The following is a 22,674-nucleotide window of genomic DNA, read 5'->3' as shown; positions in this document are numbered from 1 at the left end:
TCTGCCCGTGCATCACGGTATAAAATGCAGTCTGTTAAAATGTGCCGGACATAGATGTGCACACCACAAGCATCACAAAATGGAGGATCCTACCGCCGCAATAAAAAGCTATGTGTAAGAGGACAGTGCCCGATCTGAAGACGTGTGAGGGCCACCTCCTCCCCCCTGAGCAACAGGCAGGAGGAACACCACGGCCGAGTGGCTGACTTTATCAACCGCAGTTTATTGGCCGCCACCGCCAGCCATTCGTCCTCCCACAACTCCATGCACTTCCTGTGTAGTGCAGCGATAACTGACTGCAAGGGAATAGGACACTGGACCACAACCTGCTCTCTCCTTGGCAGCCCGATCGGCCTGTTCTTTGCCCATATGCCGACATTACCAGGCACCCAGCAGAAGGATACTTCTGTACCCCGCCGTTGGAGCTAGTACAGTTGGGCATGTATCAGCTGGACCATCTCCTCAGTCGGGTGCAGGTTCTGCAGTGATTGTAAGGCACTAAGAGAATCGGAGCAGAGAAGAAATCGATCGCCCAGAACACGATTCATCTGCTCCAGTGGAGCTCCACTGCGAAAACGGTATATTCAGCAGGGAGGCGAATCCGGGTAACTTGATCAGGGAACACTACAGAACAGCCAAGGAAATTCTCCTGTTTGGGGCCATCAGTGAACACGACAGTGAAACCATGATGCACATCTAAAATGTGAAAAAACAGAGATTGGAATGTAAAATCTGGTGTGCGATCTTTCTTAAAATTAGTCAAATCTAAAATATGTTTGGGTCTCCGGAGGAGCCAAGGTGGAGATCTGCTCCAACCGCGATGCAAAACACGAAGACCAGCCATAGACATCGCAGTGAGGCAATCCTACGCGCGAATCCCATAGGGCTGCGTTGCACGTTGCCGGATATGAAATAACTGTGCCAGAGGAGGCTGAGCAAAGGTATGATATGCAGGGGTGTATGGTGTGGACAAAGTTTTATACGCCTGGTGCACTGTAAGTAGCCGTCGCCGCATATGAAGTGGCGGTTCACCAGCCTCTGCACAGAGGCTTGGTAGTTTGGAATTCCCCAGTGGCCAACCGAAGCCCTTCATGGTGCACAACGTCCAACATCTTTAAGTAAGAAGGCCTCGCAGAGCCATACACCGTGCACCCATAATCGAGCCGAGATTGCACAAACGACCTGTAAAACTGGAGCAGAGAAGTCCTGTCAGCTCCCCATGTACTGTGGCTAACACATTTTAAAATACTTAAAGCCTTAAGTGATCGCCGTTTCAGGTCTATAAGATGAGGTAACCACGTGAGCTTCGAGTGAAAAATGAGTCCCAGAAACCTCACCATGTCTTTAAAAGTAAGAATAGTGTCCCTCATCCGCAACTCAGGAAAGGTTAAAATCGAAGGAGAATGGTTAAAAAGAACACATACAGACTTCTCGGTGGAAAACTTAAAACCACTCTTCCGCGCCCAGTCATCCAAACATCTAATCGTAAGTTGCAACTGACGAGTTGTCATTGCAAGGCTTGAAGAAGAGCAAAACAAAGAAATCATCCACAAACAAAGAACATTGGACAGAACTTTTCACTATGGACGTAATACTATTAATAGCGACGACAAAGAGAGTCACACTTAAAACGCTACCCTGAGGAACACCGTTCTCCTGCTCAAAGCGATCAGACAGGACCAATTCGGTATCTAAAATATCGTGGTGAGAGGAAAGACTGAATAAAAATAGGAAGACAACCACAAAAACCTCATTCGTGAAGTTGCTCCAGGATAAGACGCCTCCAAGTGGTATCGTAGGCCTTCTCAATGTCAAAAAATACACCTAGATGGTGATGACGGTGTAGGAAAGCTTGTTGTATAGCCGCCTCCAGGAGGGCAAGGTTATTGAAGGTGGAACGAAACCTCTGGAACCCACACTGAAAGCGACTATGGAGTTGCCGGGATTCTAACATCCAGACAAGGCGGCAGTTGACCATCCGCTCCAAGGTCTTCCCTATGCAACTAGTAAGGGCAACTCTACGGTAGCTACTCGGGCTCATGCGGTCTTTCCCAGGTTTTAAAAAAGGAATTAAAATTGCCTCACGTCACGCGTCAGGAAAGTGACCCGACGCCCAAATAGCATTAAAAAGTGTGAGGAGGATTTCTTTGTTGCGCAAAGTGACGTGCCATAGCATACTGTAATGGATCCTGTCGTGCACAGGGGATGTGTCACGAGCTCCAGACAATGCAGAATCCAGCTCCCACATAGAAAATTGGCAATTGTAAACTTCAGGAGAGGTGGACTGGAAGTCCAGACTACATCTCTCAGCAACGGCCCTAGGCACTGGAAACCTGGATCCTGAGTGGTTGTTGCAGTAACTGTGGCAAAATACGCTGCCATAGTCTGGGCAATGTCTCGCAGATCCGTGTGGAGAGTGCTGTTATTCATTACAGCAGCTATGGGGCACCTCCCTCCTCTGCCAGAAATTCTCCTGGTGGTCTCCCACACAATGGAACTTTTGGTGGAATGATTAATGGTTTCCAGGAACTGTTACCATGACCTCTTCTTGCTCTCACGAATAATGCAGCGACACCTTGCCCTCACCACCTGAAATACTGCAAGATTCTCAGCAGTCGGCCGAGACTTGAACCGACGCAGAGCAGCATGCCTGGTCCTGATTGCAGAGCAGCATTCGGCACTCCACCAAGGAACAGGTGGCCACTTCCGGGGGGCCCGTGGACTGTGGAATGGATGCTGCAGCGGTGTGGTGCACCGTTTCGGTAATATGATCCACCCACACCTCAACAGTCACACAATGATCGAATTGGGCCAACTGGCTATAAAGTGTCCCGTCAGCTCCACCCATCGTGGTGGTCTCCTTTCGGCGCCCACGCCATCTGGCAGGTGAATCCAGATTGGGAAATGATCACTGCCATGCAACAGTGAGCACTGGTGGCAAGAGCTGGAGAGCAAAGCGAGGGATCAATGGCAGAGAACGACACAGTCGCTGTGCAGAAATGAGTACTCTGTCCTCCATTGAGCAAGTAGGCACAGGATGACAAGAGAAGCCTCTCAATTGCTCTACCCCTGGGGCAGGTAATTGCAGAGCCCCAAAGCACATTGTGGGCATTAAAATCACCACAAATAATGAATGGTTGGGGGAGCTGTGTAAGAAGGTCGATGAGGGCCACTTCCTCAAGTGCGCCATGTGGGGGCAAGTAAAGTGAACAGACAGTCAATGGATGATGTACGTGCACGGACACAGCGACAGCCTGTAAAGTCATCATAAGCGAGAGAGGCGAGGAGTGGTATTCCGTCCTGACGAAAATACCTACACCTCTTCTAACTCTCTCTCTCTCCACACAGGTTGTCCTTTTGGTGGAGTGTATAGCCTCACAGCTCAGGGGAGTATGAGGGATGGAAATAAGTCTCCTGGTGACAGAGACGCAGTGGTCTACCCTGAGAGAGTAGACGAAGTTCCTCCACATGTGTCCTGAACCCTAGCAAGTTCCACTGAAGTATGGGAGCCATCTATGTTGGGGGTAGCACCTTCATCCTGTCTCTCCAACGGGGCGGGGAGACCGCAGCAGGTGGAGGGGCAGGTGTGGGGCGAGATGATTGCCCCACACATACGTCGTATTCCATCAACTCTGGGGAAGAGTCAGATGAAGCCTCACGTAAAACAACATCCGCATGGTCAGACGGTTTACCACGGGATTTGACCCGGTGTTGTTGCTGTACAGGAGCTTTCTGTGGTTTGGTGGGCTTTGAGGGAGCTGATGTGGAGTGGTAATTGGCGCACTGGGCTTGGGAACAGCCTCAGCTATTGGAGGCGCCAGAGGATGGCCCAAGTTCACCACTGCACCCTTGCCTGCCGTTTGAGTAGGGGCTACTGGCTCTGAAACACTCGCTGTGTTGCAAGTGCACTGACAGCTGCAGGTGTTAGTGCCAACACTCACCACCTCGGTCTGTGCTGAGGCATCGACTTTTGGAGTAGGCTTCTGAACCAGGGATGTAAAAGATGTAGCAAATGTGGGAAGTTGCATCGACTTATAGATCTTCTTGGCCTCACCATAGGGGATACGCTTCGCTGTTTTGATTTCCTGGACTTTGCGTTCTTCTAAAAATACACTCCTGGAAATTGAAATAAGAACACCGTGAATTCATTGTCCCAGGAAGGGGAAACTTTATTGACACATTCCTGGGGTCAGATACATCACATGATCACACTGACAGAACCACAGCCACATAGACACAGACAACAGAGCAGCCATGCCATTACCACCTGGTGCCTCAGTTGGACCAGCGTTCGTGCTGGACGTGCAGACCACGTGAGACGACGCTTCATCCAGTCCCAAACATGCTCAATGGGGGACAGATCCGGAGATCTTGCTGGCCAGGGTAGTTGACTTACACCTTCTAGAGCACGTTGGGTGGCACGGGATACATGCGGATGTGCATTGTCCTGTTGGAACAGCAAGTTCCCTTGCCGGTCTAGGAATGGTAGAACGATGGGTTCGATGACGGTTTGGATGTACCGTGCACTATTCAGTGTCCCCTCGACGATCACCAGAGGTGTACGGCCAGTGTAGGAGATCGCTCCCCACACCATGATGCCGTTTGTTGGCCCTGTGTGCCTCGGTCGTATGCAGTCCTGATTGTGGCGCTCACCTGCACGGCGCCAAACACGCATACGACCATCATTGGCACCAAGGCAGAAGCGACTCTCATCGCTGAAGACGACACGTCTCCATTCGTCCCTCCATTCACGCCTGTCGCGACACCATTGGAGGCGGGCTGCACGATGATGGGGCGTGAGCCGAAGACGGCCAAACGGTGTGCTTGACCGTAGCCCAGCTTCATGGAGACGGCTGCGAATGGTCCTCGCCGATGCCCCAGGAGCAACAGTGTCCCTAATTTGCTGGGAAGTGGCGGTGCGGCCCCCTACGGCACTGCATAGGATCCTACGGTCCTGTGCATCCGTGCGTCGCTGCGGTCCGGTCCCAGGTCGACGGGCACGTGCACCTTCCGCCGACCACTGCCGACAACATCGATGTACTGTGGAGACCTCACGCCCCACGTGTTGAGCAATTCGGCGGTACGTCCACCCGGCCTCCCGCATGCCCACTATACGCCCTCGCTCAAAGTCCGTCAACTGCACATACGGTTCACGTCCAGGCTGTCGCGGCATGCTACCAGTGTTAAAGACTGCGATGGAGCTCCGTATGCCACGGAAAACTGGCTGACACTGACGGCGGCGGTGTACAAATGCTGCGCAGCTAGCGCCATTCGACGGCCAACACCGCGGTTCCTGGTGTGTCCGCTGTGCCGTGCGTGTGATCATTGGTTGTACAGCCCTCTCGCAGTGTCCGGAGCAAGTATGGTGGGTCTGACACACCGGTGTCAATGTGTTCTTTTTTCCATTTCCAGGAGTGTATTCAGCAGTCCCTACTCCAAACAGGGTGGTTCCCAGAGCAATTAATACATCTGGCTGGAGATGAGCAACCAACTCCATGAGCAGCCTTACCACAGGTGCCACAAGTCGCTTCACCTTTACACCCTAAGGTGGTATGCCCAAAACGCTGGTATTTAAAACAGCGCATTGGTGACGGGAAATAAGGGCGCACACTAAGGTGGAGGAAGCCAGCTTTAATATGTTCTGGAAGTTTCGTGCTACTGAAGGTCAGAATAAAAGAGTCGGATTTCACAAGATTGCCATCAACCATCTTCATGATATGTCGAACATCAACGATACCTTCCGGAGTCCACTCACATTGCAGTTCGTCTTTGGGAATGTCGACTAAATCCCGGCATGCCACAACACCTTTGATATAATTCAAGGTGCTGAGCAGTTCAGTGTCTATGGCATACTCCCCAAGGCATTTTGCAGCTTGCAGGTTAGTGGCTTGCTGGGAAGTGGAAGTTTCCACGAGCAAGGTCCCATTACGCAAACGCTTCACTGATTTTAAGGAGCCAGAGATGCAATCCAGACCCTTTTGTATATAGAAGGGTGAAACCTTCTCAAAACTACCATCCTCCTGTTTTACAATGAGAAACACATTCTGATTACCAGAATGCATTCTGTTACTAAAGAATTCACTTGTCAAAGATGTGCTGCAGTCAGGGGAACTGACTGCACGAGCCCTCTTCAGAGACTGGGTGTTAGAACCTCCCAGCGGCCCACCCTTTCCGCTGGGAGGAGGAAAAGAGGATTTCGAAGGATTCATCTCGGTCCCACGAGCAGCTAGGGAACTAGAAGTCCACCTACACAGAGCCCCACGTGCCTAGGTAAGCCTTATACAACTGGGGCGCGGCAGGTGCCCCAGAGGTTGCCCACTTGTGACTGTTCCATCCCAACAGCCATGCATCTTATAGGTGCGCAGCACACCGTAAGATTGAGGGTTTTTTATAGAGGTTTACCTTCCTCGCAATCCAGGCAGTCAAGCCAAGATTACCATTCTCCGCAGCACACAACATTCCACCGCCGCACCATACGGTGGTCGCTGAAGCATGTCCGGGGGTTACGGTGACAGGAGACTGGCGGCGCTGACCAGTCCCCAGCTCAGGACCCCGGGGTCGCCAAGCCCGTACTCAGCAAATGAATGCTGAGCCCCTGGGGGAGACGGTGTTAAGATTTTACCATTATCATTTCTGCCTTCAGTAAAAAGAAACCAAGTGAGGAAGCACAATGTTTTAAGACACTCGGCTCGCATTTGGCCATCCTATTTTAGGTGGTCTACAGTTTCCCTAAATTACTTAAGGCAAATGTCAGGAAGATTTCCTTGAAGACACATAGATGGTTTCCGTCCCCAAGTTGAGCCTCTGCTCTGGCTCTTGCTTCTTCTATCATTAAGAATATGCAGAACAACTACAGAATGAAGTAAATGTTCTAGCTAAAAAGAATTTCAACTCCGCAGGGTCAATAAAATATCAGACACACTTGGGTTAATAGACACGATTCAGAAGCATTGTTTCATTTACCAAATTTATCAAAAACTCTGACAACTTCCTGCTGCATAAAGCATTAAAATACCAATGTCTCCTTAAAAATGGATAGAGGACTCACCACTGGCCCCTAGGACCATACGCAATTAAAATACACATTTTCCTTTTTTGCAGAAATACATAAATACGAGTAAGTATTTATGGGATATGCTTAAACTGTCTCAGTTAAAATTGTCCATTTGTCCATTTCATGCAATATTCATGACTGACAAGCTCATAGCGATTCAAAATTACAGTTGGATGAGTAGAAATAACACGTAAAAAAAAACGTAAACTTGTTTAAGTATATGAATAATTTTGAAACTTTATTACAGAAACTCCAATCTTCTGGCAAAGTGCCTTTGTCATGTTGTGTGTCCCTTTTATAGGTGTTCATTGTGACAGGCATTTAATGGCTGCTCTAGGACAATTTAACAGTTGCATCATTTCTGTGTTTTAACAATGCATGACCACTGAATTTGGTGAAAGAGTTTTACAACCTACAGTGTATATTTAAAAAGGGCCCAATATGTACTTTATATGTTACAAATTCTAGTATATCAAACAATGGAAAATCCTGGATGGAGTGCAACAATACTATGAGAAGGAAAGTTGCTACTCACAATATAGTGGAGATGCTGAGTCCCAGATAGGCACAACAAAAGTATTTTCACACTTAAAGTTTTCGGCCAATGGCCTTTGTCCACAATAGACACATGAGTGCACACACCCACACATGCAAATGCAACTCACACACATGACCGCAGACTCAGGGAATTGAAACCGCACTGTGAGCAACAGCACCAGTGAACGATGGGAGGAGGTCATACAAACAGGATGGAAGGATTCAAAGTTCCGCTTAGCCTCAAAGTAGGTCAGTCGGTCCAGGGTCTTATATTCCTCTCTTTCTGTAAAATCCTGCACTCTGGAGAGTAAGGTGAATGATGCTCTCCGCAGCTGACACAGATGGGAGGCGTGGCACATGGAGTATTTGGATGTGATGGGCGTCTGCAATCCCGACGTGTCAGGCTGGGAGTACAGCGGGAAGACATATGGCCGAATTTCCAGCACTGAAAGCACCGCACCGGGGGAGGAATATAGGTCTTGACATCACAACGGTAGACCATCACCATGAACTTCATAGTAATGTACCACCCTCGGAGGCCAAGATGAAAGCACTGGTGGCAACCTGATTATCCCTCAGACCTCGATGAACACGCCGGACGAAATGTACACCTCGCCGCTCTAAATTGGCGTGCAGCTCATCATCAGACTGCAAAAGGAGGTCCCTGTGGAATATAATACTCTGGGCCGTATTTAAGCTCTAATGGGGCGGATGGTAACAGAAACATCCCACCACAACTTGTCACAAGCGAGTAATGCCCATGACTGAGCAGAGAATGCTGTTTTTATCAAAACTGACCCAGAGCACATTTTGGACAAGCCCTCCACCTCCCCAAACTTGTCCTCTAAATGCTCAACGATGAACTGAGGCTTCATCATCATGAAAGACTCCACATCAGCTCTTGTACATACTAGACACTGGGGTGAATAAGTGTCGCAGCCAGCCTTAGCCTTTTGTTCCTCCCCTGGTGTGGCCAGCAGTACACCCATGGACTGTTTGAGCAAGGAGACCATTGATCAAATCGTCCAAAATAACAGATGTGTGACGACACGACAGCTTGCTGAAATGACTCATTTGTCATTGGGTAGTGTTGTATCACTGGTACAGTCCCTAGGGTAAAGACAAATCTGTGCACGTTGGGTGCCTAGATTACTGACAAGAGAAATGAAAACGACAAGGAAGAGTGTGTGCGAGGGTCTCACGAAGACCTTTACCAAAGATTGGAAACAGTGTTTTGATGACGTTATTACCCAGGATAAAACAGGGTTATTTTTGTCTGAACCCAAGAGCAAACCCCAATTAATGGAGTGGCATTATCCGAGTTCCCCTCGGAAGAAGAAACCAAGACTTTCACGAACAGCAGGCAAAAAGGTGATGGCCTCCTCCTTCTGGGATCAGTGTGGTGTCATTTTCATTGACTTTTTGGAACCTGGATCCACAGTTCACCGGGACCATTACTATTCGTCATTGGACAAGCTGCAACATGCCATCAAGACCAACAGACCACAGCTTCAGGGGTCAGTTCATCGGACTACACCATGACAAGGCCAAACCCCATACAGCTATTGTGACACAGCAGAAAATCAGGAAAATGGGTTTGAAAATTGGTCTTCATCCTCGCTACAGTCCGGACTTGGCTCCATCAGATTTTTACCTCTTTGGTTGTCTGAAGGCCCATCTGCGTAGTAAAACATTAGATAGTGAGAAAGACTTTATTTCCTGTGTCAAGTGATGGTGTAAAAGTCGGTCCCCAGAATTTTACCAAAGTGCTTTTACATCATGGGAAGAAGGTTGTGCCAGATACATCACAGCTGAGTAGTCTCAATGTATAGCTAAGTGTTCCAAGTATGTTAACAAAAAATTTCATTCTTCCCCTGCAAAAAATAAAAAAATTAGAGATGACTGTGCAAAAATTTGTGTATGCCCTTTGTGTAACCACCTAAAACGTGGATATTTTTCCCTGGCTTAAAAATAAAAATATTAAGCACAGTATAAACCAGACTCGTGCCAATCTCCTGCAGTTCGTTAGTTTATACAAGTCATGTGACAGACCATACAAACTTGACTCCCTTGCACGTGAATGGGGTCTCACAGTTTTGCGTTTACCACATGTCACCATCAGTGAAGCCTTATGGAATTAATATGGGCAAATGATAAGTCTATATGAGAGGGAAAAAAATTCAAGATAATATTCACTTAATCACTTGTGTATGAGGCAATAGGCAACGATCTACCTGTAGTGTGGGCACATCTGTGTGGCATGCTGAAAAGCTTCAGAAAGAATAATTTGACATGGAAGTGATGATGGAATAAGCCATGAACCTAACATCTATATTTACTATTCCCCTCACAGATTTGTACATATAATATGATGTACCGAAGGCAAATGAGCCTGACTGTTCTCCGCAGCAATGTGGACTTACTTTGACTGCTCTCTGCTACCGCGCATGTGCGGTTTTCATCCCTCCACAGCTCTGCCTCTATGCGCGCAAGCGCTGTCTTACGTGATGCAAGCTATGCAAAATACACCCTCCGATTTTGCAATGAGTAGCGTTTTGAAGCTTGTGCAATAGAAGTAGTACTGATGGGCAGTTCAAAGTCATGATATAATGGGTTCTTTCTCTTCTGATTTTATGTTGTTTTGTGGTCTGCAGTCTGAAGACTGGTTTGCAGCTCTCCAAGCTACTCCCTCCTGTGCAAGCCTCTTCATCAAAGGGCAACTACTGCAACCTACATCCCTCTGAATCTGGTGACTGTATACATCTCTTGTTCTCCCTCTACAATTTTTACCCCCCCCCCCCCCCCACACACACACACTTACCTCCAGTACTAAATTGGTGACTCCTTAATGTCTCAGAGTATGTCCTACCAGTGTATCCCTTCTTCTAGTCAGGTTGTGCCGCAAATATCTTTGTTCCCAAATTCTATTCAGCACCACATTTCAAAAACTTCTATTCTCTTCTTATCTAAACTGCTTACCCACCATGTTTCACCTCCATACATGACTACACTTCATACAAATACTTTCAGAAAAGACGTCTTGACACTTAAATCTATGTTTCATGTTGATAAATTTCACTTCTTCAGAAATGCTTTTCTTGCCATTGCCAATCTATATTTTATATCCTCTACACTTCAGCTATCATTAGTTATTTCGCTACCCAAATAACAAAACTCAACTACCATTAAGTGTCTCATTTTCTAATCTAATTCCCTCAGCATCACCTAAGTTAATTCAACAACATTCCATAATCCTTGTTTCGCTTTTGTTGATGTTAGTTTTATAACCACTTTTCAAGACACTGTTCATTCCATCCAGCTGCTCTTTCATGTCCTTTGCTGTCTCCGAGAGAATTATAATGTCATAGGTAAGTTTTTATTTCTTCTCCCCCGCACTTTAATTCCTACTCCAAATTTTTCTTTTGTTCTTTTTCTTGTTCAGGGTACAAACTGAATAACAAAGGGGATAGACTACAACCCTGTCTCATTCCCTTCTCAACCATTGCTTCCCTTTCATGTCCCTTGACTCTTGTACCTGCTATCTGGTTTCCGTACAAGCTGTAAACAGATTTTTGCTTCCTGTGTTTTACCCCTGCCACCCTCAGAATATCAAAGAGAATATTCCAGTCAATATTGTCAAAAGTAGTTGGTGGTGGGAGGATGTATTGGACAGGTCTTGCACCTAGGTCCATTACATGGGTAGAAGCCATGAGGTAAGGGGTTGGGAGCAAGGGTTTTGTAGGGATGGACGAGTATATTGTGTAGGTTCAGTGGACAGCGGAATATCACTGTGGGAGGGGTGGGAAGGATAGTAGGCAGAACATTTCTCATTTCAGGGCACGATGAGAGGTAGTCGAAACACAGGTAGAAAAATGCCACCCGTAGTCGTCGCATCTGCAGTGAGGAGCGGTCTCTCCTGACATTGAAGCCTTCACACCCACTAATTATCTTCCCAACCTTGTACAAAAACAAATCTCCCATGCCTTATCTTTCCAATCTCCCACCACATCCCAAGTATCATCTTCCAGCCACAGAGGAGCATTCCCCTCATAACTCAGAACTGGAGCAACAGAATTACATTCTCCGCCAGCAGTACTTACTGTCAGTCACCCCTATCCTCCTATCCCTCCCCCTCCCCGCCCCACCCTACTCCTTACCGTCACCCAGTTGCCACTCCCATCATGCACTGGTGCTGCTGCTCCCAGTGTGGTTTCAGTTGCCTGAGACAGCAGTCATGTGAGTATGAGTTGCGTGTGTGTCTGTGTGTGTGTGTGTGTGTGTGTGTCTCGTCCATTTCTAACAAAGGCCTTACTGGCCGAAAGCTTTATTTGTGACAGTCTTTTTTTTTTGTGCCTACCTGTGACTTAACATCTCCAATATATGAAGAGTAGCAACTTTCCTTTTTCATAATACTGTTACATTCCATCCTGGATTTTCCATTGTTTGATTTGTTTTTCTAAACTGTTTGTCCATGTGTTCAATCAACTCTACCCTTTTGTGTTTCACTGATATCATGTGCCTGTCACACTTGTCTTTCCCGACAAAGGATTTTTATTTTTTATTTGTATGTTTTGGCTATTGCTGTGTACTGTCCTGATAACGTTTGCATCTTCCTGGTGCAATTTTAAAAAGTATTGGGGAAACGCTACCTGTTGTTATGAAACAAAGTACATCCCTTATTCAGTATCAATTTTGACATGTACATGACAACATTCTCTGATGTGCCTATTATTCCAACCAGTTTTGTCATGGTCAGTATATATAGTATATATTTTGAAACCATAACAATAACCAGTACTTGCCTCACATCGTTTGTAAATTTTTGATTCAAATCTTCCTCCATTTAATGGATTAAATTGTTTATATGCTAAATATCATTTATATTTCATTAAGGATGTGTCTCTACTGGCATTTTCATCCACAGTGTGAATTTATTTAAATTTAAAATTCCAAGGGTTGATGACAGGTCTCATCCTTCAAAGCCTGTCAGTACTGTCGGCAGTTTCGTTATTGCTAAAGTGTAAGCACCTCAAAATATGTTTAAATCTGTTAAGAGGTATTACTTTTTTAAACACTGGCGTTTCTGCTACTGGTCTTTTTAGACATTCTTCAAATGTGAGCAATCAAAAAGCGTTCCACCATCCATATTTTTCCCTTCATTGTCTATTATCTGACATTTGTTTCCATAACAAATTTTTCCCACAATTTGTCATCAAATGTAGCAGTAATAATAATAATAATAATAATAATAATAATAATAATAATAATAATCCTGGGTGTTCAATTACATGTTTTGAAACAGAAGCTTTTATACCGCGAGTCTCAGCATATTTCCAAATGATTGGTGTATTTCTCGCTATAAGTAAATGTTTAGCACGCTGTCTGTTTTTTACAATCACATCACGGTCACTGAATTCTTCATCACTACTTCCATGTAAACGCCTAATCTTCAACAAGAGAGTATTAAGTTTTTCTTCTGGAACAAAGGTACAAAACCACTATTAAGCTTGCTTTATAACATAGATACAAAGAACTGTGACCAATCCATGTGGTGTTAAGGTAAAAACTAAACCACAATTGTAACTGACAAGTGTTAGTCTCAAAGGTTAGACAGGTAATGCTAACGCTTGGTCCAAATTTCATTCCCATGAGTGTTTACGTTTGGCCTGACTTTCATTCCTGCACATCTGACTCATGATTTTTACACCTGGCCCGCCATATTCATGTCTGGTTCAAAATGGTGAACTATCTTGAATGCTATCTGGGTGCATGAGGATTTTCGTGTAGAAGGTCAACAACACATTACATATGAAAACAAAGGACATGGATAAGCTAATGGCTTTAAGTTGCAACATACATATGTGATAGACAAAATTCACGGTGTATAACATGGGAAAATAAGGGTGATAATCAAATAACAATGGAATAAAAATTGGAAGACATAATACATACTCTTATAACAGCAGGCAATCGAGAATAGGTCCCAGTTGTAAGCACCTCAACTGCAGCAGGAATATGGAAGTTGGGCAAGCGAGCGTGCACCAGAGTCTCCCTAGCCATTCGAGCCAGCATATCGGCAGTGTCCACAAACAACATAGACTGCTTGTCCAGGAATGCCATTATTTGCTAGAAAAGAAAAAAGCTATTTAGACACATGATAAAATCTCTGATAACAGGATACACACAGACAAAATACATACAGTCCAGCTGGTGTATTTCTATACGTGAACATTACTGAAACTGTTTTTCCCCTTATTTCAATTGCTTTACTAGAATACAGGAGACCACTGTAGTTAGCTTTGAAAGGGAAAAAGCTGAGACAATGAAGTAATATGACTGATTTATAGAGAGGAATGGTGTGCAGGGAGCAGGGTATTCCTATACTTATGATCTGAATGAAACTCCAGCAACACAAGTTCTCAAAAAAGCTATACAAGCAAAACTACTCCAAGCAACAAGGTGATACTTGAATTGTGTTGTTATGCAATGTGCACCAACAGAATACTTCCAAAAATGGGACTAAGGCAAATAATTATATCACAAGGTATGTGAGAAAAGTAATGAGACTGACAACGATATGAGTGATATGGCAAGGCTGCATTGTTCTACTTCTATACACTGTTGTGTTCATCCCTTCCAGGTACTCAGTCCAACTAACAGCTCTGTACAGCTATGGTGTGATTTTTGAGAGCACCATCAGCACAGTTGCATTTTTGCTGTTTGTTACAAAAATGGCACAGCAGAATTTAGAGCAATGTCATGCAATCTAGTTTTGTGTTAAACTTGGGGAATCCTTGAGTAGAACCTTTGAAAAGTTGAAACAGGTCTATGGGAAACATTCCTTATCAAGAGCACAAGTTCTCATCTGGTATAAGTCATTTTTGGAAGGCCGAGAACATGCTGAAGATGAACCTCACTCAGGGTGACCTTCAACTTAAAAATATTGATGGAAATGTCGAACATTTGTGTACCCTTGAGAGATCAAACTAAGTAAGGATGATGGGTGACCAGTTAAACTTCAGCACTTTCACTGTAGAACAAATTTTGACTGAAGATTTGCAAATGTGAAAGATTAGTGGCAAAATTGCACCAAAAGACCTCACGAGTTAGCAGAAGGGCAATTGGAGAAATGTGTGCGTTGATCATCTTGAGAGGATTGCCAATGACCACGAATGGTTCAGTCATGTCGTCACAGGTGATGAATCGTGGATTTTTTAATATGATCCAGAGACAAAGCAGCAAAGTGTGAAATGGCACACAGACATCTCCTCAACCAAAAAACGCTCACATTAACAAATCAAAGACCAAAATAATGCTGATTTGCTTTTCTGACAGTACGGGTATCATGCATAAAGAATTTGTTCCTCCACAACAAACTGTCCACTGTGTTTCACATAAGCTCTTGAAAGGCTCAGGAAAAGGGTGAACTGAGTGGGACCGGACATGGCAGACAAGTAGATACTGCATCATGAGAATGCCCCACATTACATGGACACTTCCATCACAACATTTTTGATCTCGAAAGGCATTCCCATTGTTCCACAGACACCCCCCCCCCCCTTTTTTACAGGTCCAAGCCCTTGTGAAGGGGCAATATTACTGTTTGAGAAAAATAAAAAGCTTTGGGGTATCACAAAATCAGTCTCATTAATTTTCTCACAAATAACATATTGTAGGAAACTGAGTGACTTTACACTTTACATACTGAAGTGCAATCACTTATGGTGTCAGTGGCTCTTCTGCTGGCCGTAACCAATCAATAATAGTATCCGGTAGCCAATGAGAATTACTGAATCTAATGACTAGTTTTGGGGGAAGATATGAATTGATTACTTCTGTTTCTGACATGGAGCATGCAAGTCTGACGATTATTGATTTGGCTAATACGGATTATAAGATTGGTTACAGGTGTTCGTAGTTATTTTTTGTATTGTTTGTTTTTGGGAATATGAGATTTGTTAGAATATTGGTTCATATTCCAATGTTCTATTTTGGCTGTGAGTTGGTAGATCTAACGAATGTGATTGGAGGAAAACTGGCTGTGTTTTCGGACTGCTCAATTGCTGTTTCAAAAACTTCATGGGATATTTTCAGAACAGCCCGATTTCCAAGGCAATGGTCAGGCAGAAACCTAACAGTACAGTTTAAACTTTACAGAATATTTTGTTTTATGTGAAAGCATCCCACACAATATATTCCATTATGCCAACATGTATTTTCAAACAGTCGACATCACGATGTTTATCAAATGTTATTTTTACACTGGCTCTGACAGATTGTTGAATCATCCAACTATTGTTCACTTCCCATCATTCACTGTGGTACCAGTTGACAACTACAACTGCAGCATGCAACAAAAAAAGTCACAGCCTTTAACTTACAGAATAATACACTCCCTACCAAAAGTTGGACATAACCCACATTTATTCCACCAAGAATTACTGGACTGATTGCTTTTTTCTTGTACATATCATTTGCTGAGTGCAAACTGGTCTAAAATTCACCTTTTTCATGACTTTACTGATATTCAGTACTTTAATGTAATTAAATTTTAACAGCTATAACACCTCATGGAAAGCTCGCCACAACTTTAACCTTTAGCTACTATACTTACAGCTGATTTGTCAACTTTTGATGCACTGTTTGCCCATTTCACAAGTGCCAGCAGCCTCACAAATAGCTGACGAGTTCTGGCAGAAAAATTATAAATCTCTATCTTCCTCTCCATGTCAGTCTTACGGGGTAAGCTGTAATTGAAAGTTTTGTTACTTGTACTTTTTAATAAACACAGTAAAAAATTATTATTCTTATTTTTCAAGGACTACTCCCAGTCACATAACCTATAAACTACGAACTTACAGTTCAGCCAGAACTGTGAGCTCATGGTAAGTCCTCTGTATGATGAAATCAATGAGGATTCCCAAGGATATGGAGCCCCCTCGGGATGCTTCCTGGGGCACATTGTTGGCCACAGGGGTCTGATGGCCCTCCAGAGGAACTGGGGCCATATTTCCCTCCGTCAGCTTTGCCAATTAATCTGTAACAAATATATTAATCCATCATAGAAAATTTAGCAAGCACAAGCTCTTGACTTAAAAATGAAAGTAGCAAAAGTGTCTACAAATCCACAGCAGGTGTATAATATACTCTAGCCCCTTGAGAGATCTATTAGCACTGCGTTTCTAACTATTATGAAAACATATAACTTGTGATTTCATTAAAAAAACCTAAAGCTGAACAGACCAATAACACCTAAAATAATGCTGCAATTTGCATGAAAATGCTGTGAGACGATGTAGCCATTTGGAAGCACTTCTGATAACTTTTCTTAGGTCTTGACCACACTTTAATTTTTCCAACAACCTTACACATTTTGACTTTACATCATTTTCAAAGTCAGCGTTATGTTAGTTGTATATAATTGTTCGTAGATATATTGCACCACTTCAACATTCTCAATCACGAGACAAATACAAACTTATCTGAGAACAGCTGTCGTCTGTCAAGTGTAGTGTATATGGCTCCTGATAGAAAAGGTGAACATTCCAGAGTAGGCCGTAAAACATTCATGGACGTATTTTGTGTTTCAAAGAGTATTACAACTTTAACCAATAAACTGAAGATGGATCAAGTGTCGTACCCTGATAACAGATATGGTGCATATAGCTGCAAATATAGTGATATCTACTAATAAAGTAACATGTACTGTCATTTCCAAGAAAGGAGACTCATTATAGAAGAAAGAAGTCTTCTAAAAAATACCTCAGCTGTGATATTAATATTAATCGCTTATACAAAGCATTTAAAGTCAAATTTACAGAGACCATTTGTAAGACACGTGACTCGTTCCACATTGAGGGGAAAGGATACTCACCAGAGAACAGGAAAGCTCAGAAAGCACTAGAATTGCATCACAGGAAGGCAGAAAGTGGAATGTCTAGCATGGAGAATGATGATGTGATGTCTTTAACTATGTCTGGAAGTAACATGTGTACATTAGCAATCGATCTGCAACAAGTATTAACCACATTGTTTGTTCCAACTCTTACAGGCCCGCATATGTTCTACTCACACCACCTTTCATGTTACAATTTCTGTGTTCATACTCATGACAACAGTGAGGCAATAATGTGTTTGCGGCATGAGGGTGATGGGTCTCGTGGAGCTAACAACATAGCATCATGTCTGTTCCATGTCCTGAATTGCACTAAAAATGCTGTCAATGTAACTGGTAACAAAAGGAATTTTGTGATTTGAAGTGACAACATAACAAAAACTGTGTACTTACATATATGTACATGTTCATTGTGGCTTGTGATCTATTTCACTATTTTGTGCATAAGTATCTGGTTTCAGGCCACAGTTTCCTACTTTCTGATAGAAATTTTGCCCTAATAGAAAACTGCAAGAAGGTACTTGAGAGTTATGTGCCTGATGATATACGAAATGTAATTACTGCAGCCTGCCCTTCTTTGCCATTCAAAATGATAGAAAAGGACTTTATGAATCCCTGGCTGCTGCTGATAAAATTGTCCAAAACAAAGCTACAGTTTTGCTGTGTAAATTAAAATCACCTCACTTGTTGCATACTGTTTACACATCTCATATTTAGGTAGGCTACATTTTGTCAACCATTACAGCTTGATAGCTCTGTTGGACTTAGCCCATTTGGTCTGAAAAAGGTAATGCGTAAGACACCTTCTGCTATCAAGTTTTTAATTTTCTTTTTCTGGACAATTCAATGCAATTTTCTCTGGACTTGAAGTAGAGTTTATAATTCTTGGATGTTAATAAATGTATTAACACAATAGATTGTGTGTGCTAATTTCATAAGTCATACAATACTGCTTTTCTTTTATTTTTGTTATATCTCAAAACATTACTTTTGGTCCTCAGCACATTTAGTGTGTTAGGTCTTCGAGTTTTCTAGACAGACAAATGTTTAAATTTAAAATGTACATGTTCATCAGTGAAGATGCTTGGAATTCCAAAATAAAACTATTAGTAGTATCTCTATTTTTAATCTACAATGACAAATTAGATTCTGTTACCTTCATATTTTTCCCATTAAAATAATACAGTATTATAAATGTGGTTCAATCAAGTAGTATATCAACACTACATAAAATGTTTTCCTAAGGTATATGACAAGCCTTTCTTCTCAAGCCATTGCTGGTCCATGCGGGAGGGCAAAAAGCAGTCCAGTGGTGGTGGTGGTGGTGGTGGTTAGTGTTTAACGTCCCGTCGACAACGAGGTCATAAATGGAGCGCAAGCTCGGGTTAGGGAAGGATTGGGAAGGAAATCGGCCGTGTCCTTTCAAAGGAACCATCCTGGCATTTACCTGAAAGATTTAGGGAAATCACGGAAAACCTAAATCAGGAAGACTGGAGACGGGATTGAATCGCCGTCCTCCCGAATGCGAGTCCAGTGTGCTAACCACTGCACCACCTCGCTCGGTAAGCAGTCCAGCATATCCTTCTTGATCACATTCTTGACGAGGGCCACCTGTCATCATATAAGGCTGCTACAAAACAGTTTAGTTGAGGATGAGCCCATGTCCATTGCGGGACATTTTCATTCAACGAGGTAACCAAGATTTTCAGAACAAGTTACTATTCTAATCAATCACAGGAAAGTGTTTGTAATTGTGAAAATTTCTGGTACCAGGTACTATATGAGTTGTCGAAAGCCTCATCTCAAGGTTCTTGTGTAGAAAATCTACATTGATTTTCTCTAAGAAGGGGGGGGGGGCAATTTGTCAATATCAGTTTTGCAGAAATTGTGACCACCAGATTCTGTTGTTGTTTGTACCATATCCACTAGATGAAGTCTAGCTTTTCTCAATATATGTTTTACAGTTCCTCCTACTCAATCACACACAGATTTGCCACGGCTACCAGCTAAAAAGGAATAATCAATGTCAACAGAAAAATCAATTTTGTGTTCACTCAAGTTATTAAGGCTTTTTCTAATTTCATATTGAGTAGCACATCCAAAAGTGAAATAAAGCACTTTCTTGACTCGTGGGTATCATTTCGCCACCCATTTCCTTCTGAGCACCATTTAAAAATCCTACAGCATGATCCATATCATCACTATAAAGCAGTGATTTACTATTATCAGTTTATTATCCTCTTTAATCGCTCAAACAGAATGGACTGCTTCTTGTCCAGTGGTATCTATGGAGTTCATTGTGAATTACAAAGCTGCAGTTTTTAGTATCATCTACTAAAACAATCTGTCGTTGCTGGAACAATTATAACATTAATTAAACTCGCCATTAACTACAATGGAAAATGAATTCTAACTGCACTGCAAACAAATATGACCTGCCTCACAGAAAGACAAACATCAACCGAGGCCAAATGGACTGACTGTTGCATGTCAGTGATATTGAACATTGCATGATTTTGCAATGTTTTCACACCTGTACAGGTTAAAAGCAAGCTATCACAGGCATATAAGGAACACTTCCATATCACTGTGAGCAGGTGGTTAGCTGCACAGATGAATAGGACTTAGTCTATTATAATACTTCAAAAATTAATGACTTATTAAAATGAAATAAATTACTGACACTTAAAGTTCATTTATTTGTTATTTAAATATGTTAATTTGATACCCCTATATCTAAGGCAGTGGGTGTCAGGACTGAATGAACTAACAGAGAATTTCCTTTTTTTTTCATCACAGCAAAAATGATTTAGATCTCCAGTTTATTTGTGTGTCTATTCATGTGAATCTCACCTTCATTTTTATTTTATCAGAGAGAGAACAATCTTAGGAATTGTTCGAGAGCAAAACTAGATGGCCTGCATGTTGGAGCAATATCTTCAGCCTTGTAATTTTTCCATAAATGGGAACGTGACAAACATTAGTGGTTTTTGTAACTGCTTTACTGCCTAAGTAACAGCGTTTTTTTTCCCCACTATAAGTCTCTCTCAACTTCTGAGAAAAGTTCCAAATCAAAAAGCTTCATAAAGACCTGAGTTATGAGTATGTCTGTTGAGAAGTTTCACTTAGCATGGACATTCTCAAAGAGCAAAATTTTCAAAACATAATTACTCTGTAAATGTTACGAATCTATGGCAAATGTGGAAAGTTTAGTGAATATCTGTAATGGAGGGTTACAAATCCTAGTTATTGGGTGATATAACATGGAATGGCCAGAATTCAGTCTGAAATATTATTCTAGAACACATGACACTGCAAATGGAGATAACATAGCAAAATTAGACTACTGATAATCTTACAGAAAAGCCAGGGGTAAGTTTTTGTATACTAGAAAATTTGCCACATAGAATTACCGAAACATAGATGCATAGACTGTGTTTCATACGAGCTACACAACTGTATAATGTGAGCACGATGAGAACTGCGTAAGAAATATACAAAAAATATATAACTACGGTTTGTACCGAAGAAAATAAAATTTCACAAGAGTACATTGGAATCGATACTTTCTTTTAGAAACGTCTTTAACGCAACTCATACGTCTATGGTCAAATCATCACATCTTTTCATAAATTTAATTCCGAAATCGTGCAGAAAATTCTGATCCTCTAGACTTGGGTTAAGGAGTTGGGCTAGTAAGTCATCACTCGGAAAAAAGTTAATCTCTGCTAAAAATCTCAATATTAAGCATTGGTAGCAGGACGGAATTTCTGGTATACTGTCCTGGCAAAAGAAAATGTTAATGAACTTCTGAGACGGTTTCTTAAAAACATTCAATGATATCAAAACTTCGTACGTGACAATTTTCACATCAAATGTCCAAACGAAGCCTAAATAAGTAAAACTGTAGCTTATTTTCGTCTTAGAGCTTACATTCTAGGTTTATCGACGCAATTACACACATTTAAGACAACGGTATTAAAAGCCTCCAGATCTCAAGTTAAAAAATTATTATTTTGCTAATGTCCGTGAAATAGAATTGGAAACACATATAACGTAATGAGAACACTTACCTCTTTACATTTATCAGCCAAAACAACCACTACTTCCCTTGCAGTAATATTTACACATCAACATTCGACAACAACACGTACAATCATGATCGCAACTACTGAGCAAACCAGCGATGTGTAAACTTTTCGTTGCATCTTCAGTTGACAAGCACTGGTAATCAAGTAATGTCGCCCTTCCACAAACAACGAAAACTTGCACATGCATCCTGTCACCATCACCCTTGTTGCTTAGCCTGCACAGAAGTCGACTCTGCTTCCAAGACAGAAAATGTTTCCATACGAGCGATCTGATTCTGTACTAGCACGGTATTGAAGATGGCGTCAAATGAAACAAGCAGTAGAGGCATAAATATAGTGGTGCAATTTCACCTCCCGTCCAATGACGGCAAACCCTCATTTCGATTTCATCTCAAGAGATTACAGAAACGTTGTCTAAAAGCAAACATTGCGCCAAATATTAGTTGAGGAATTGCATATGTCATACAAATCATTTAGGGACGTCAAACACGTTAATAAAAATCCTATCGGCAATGGACGAGGTATTTTCTGATAAGTAAATGAATGAGTAAAACTACTTTTGAATACTATTTGAGCTCTATTTCTTGCTCTGTAATTTCCAATATACGTATGCGAGATGACATCGCAGCGTGCGTTAAGTTACAAGTAACACTGAGATACTAGGTTACTGGAGACCTCTTTATCACTGTAGTAGTGTAGTATGCATGATAAAGGTTACTAAGGGGTCTCTGTGGTTATATGGATTGCAGTTATCTGCATAACACTGAAACCTCGAGAAAGATCACTCAATTATCAGTTCTGGCAACGAGTTCTAATTTCACGTCCTCCTCGTGTCCTCCAGGTAATGCATGACACACAATGGGTGAGCTTTCTGTAGCAGATGGAAGATGGTGAAATGCGAGTTTCCAGTGTCTTAAAACTTTGACATACCGGCTAAGGGAATAATCACCTGCAGAAAATTCTGATCCTCTAGTTTGGGAGTTAACGTGTTGGGCTAGTAACTCATCGCTTGGAAAAAAAATATTAATCTTAGTTAAAAATCTCAGCAGTAAGCTTCAGAAACAGCATGAAATTTTGGATAAACTGTCATGGCATAA

At 42.6% G+C, this 22,674-nt stretch overlaps 1 protein-coding gene across 1 annotated transcript in view; it reads right to left on the bottom strand.

Moving 5' to 3' along the window:
* The window catches only part of LOC126336775 (mediator of RNA polymerase II transcription subunit 14), a 173,038-nt gene extending 150,808 nt beyond the window's left edge, over positions 1 to 22,230 (bottom strand). The window contains exons 1-4 of the mRNA XM_050000788.1: positions 21,560 to 22,230; positions 16,451 to 16,628; positions 16,206 to 16,338; positions 13,544 to 13,717 (exon numbers count right to left, since the gene is read on the bottom strand). Of these exons, the coding sequence (XP_049856745.1) occupies positions 13,544 to 13,717; positions 16,206 to 16,338; positions 16,451 to 16,599 (456 nt within the window). The 5' untranslated portion in view covers positions 16,600 to 16,628; positions 21,560 to 22,230. The remainder of the gene's footprint in view (positions 1 to 13,543; positions 13,718 to 16,205; positions 16,339 to 16,450; positions 16,629 to 21,559) is intronic.
* Positions 22,231 to 22,674: the final 444 nt, after the last annotated feature.

This window comes from Schistocerca gregaria, chromosome 2 (assembly GCF_023897955.1).
Source record: "Schistocerca gregaria isolate iqSchGreg1 chromosome 2, iqSchGreg1.2, whole genome shotgun sequence".
Taxonomy (NCBI): domain Eukaryota; kingdom Metazoa; phylum Arthropoda; class Insecta; order Orthoptera; family Acrididae; genus Schistocerca; species Schistocerca gregaria.
This window is presented reverse-complemented; position numbering and strand designations above follow the sequence as displayed.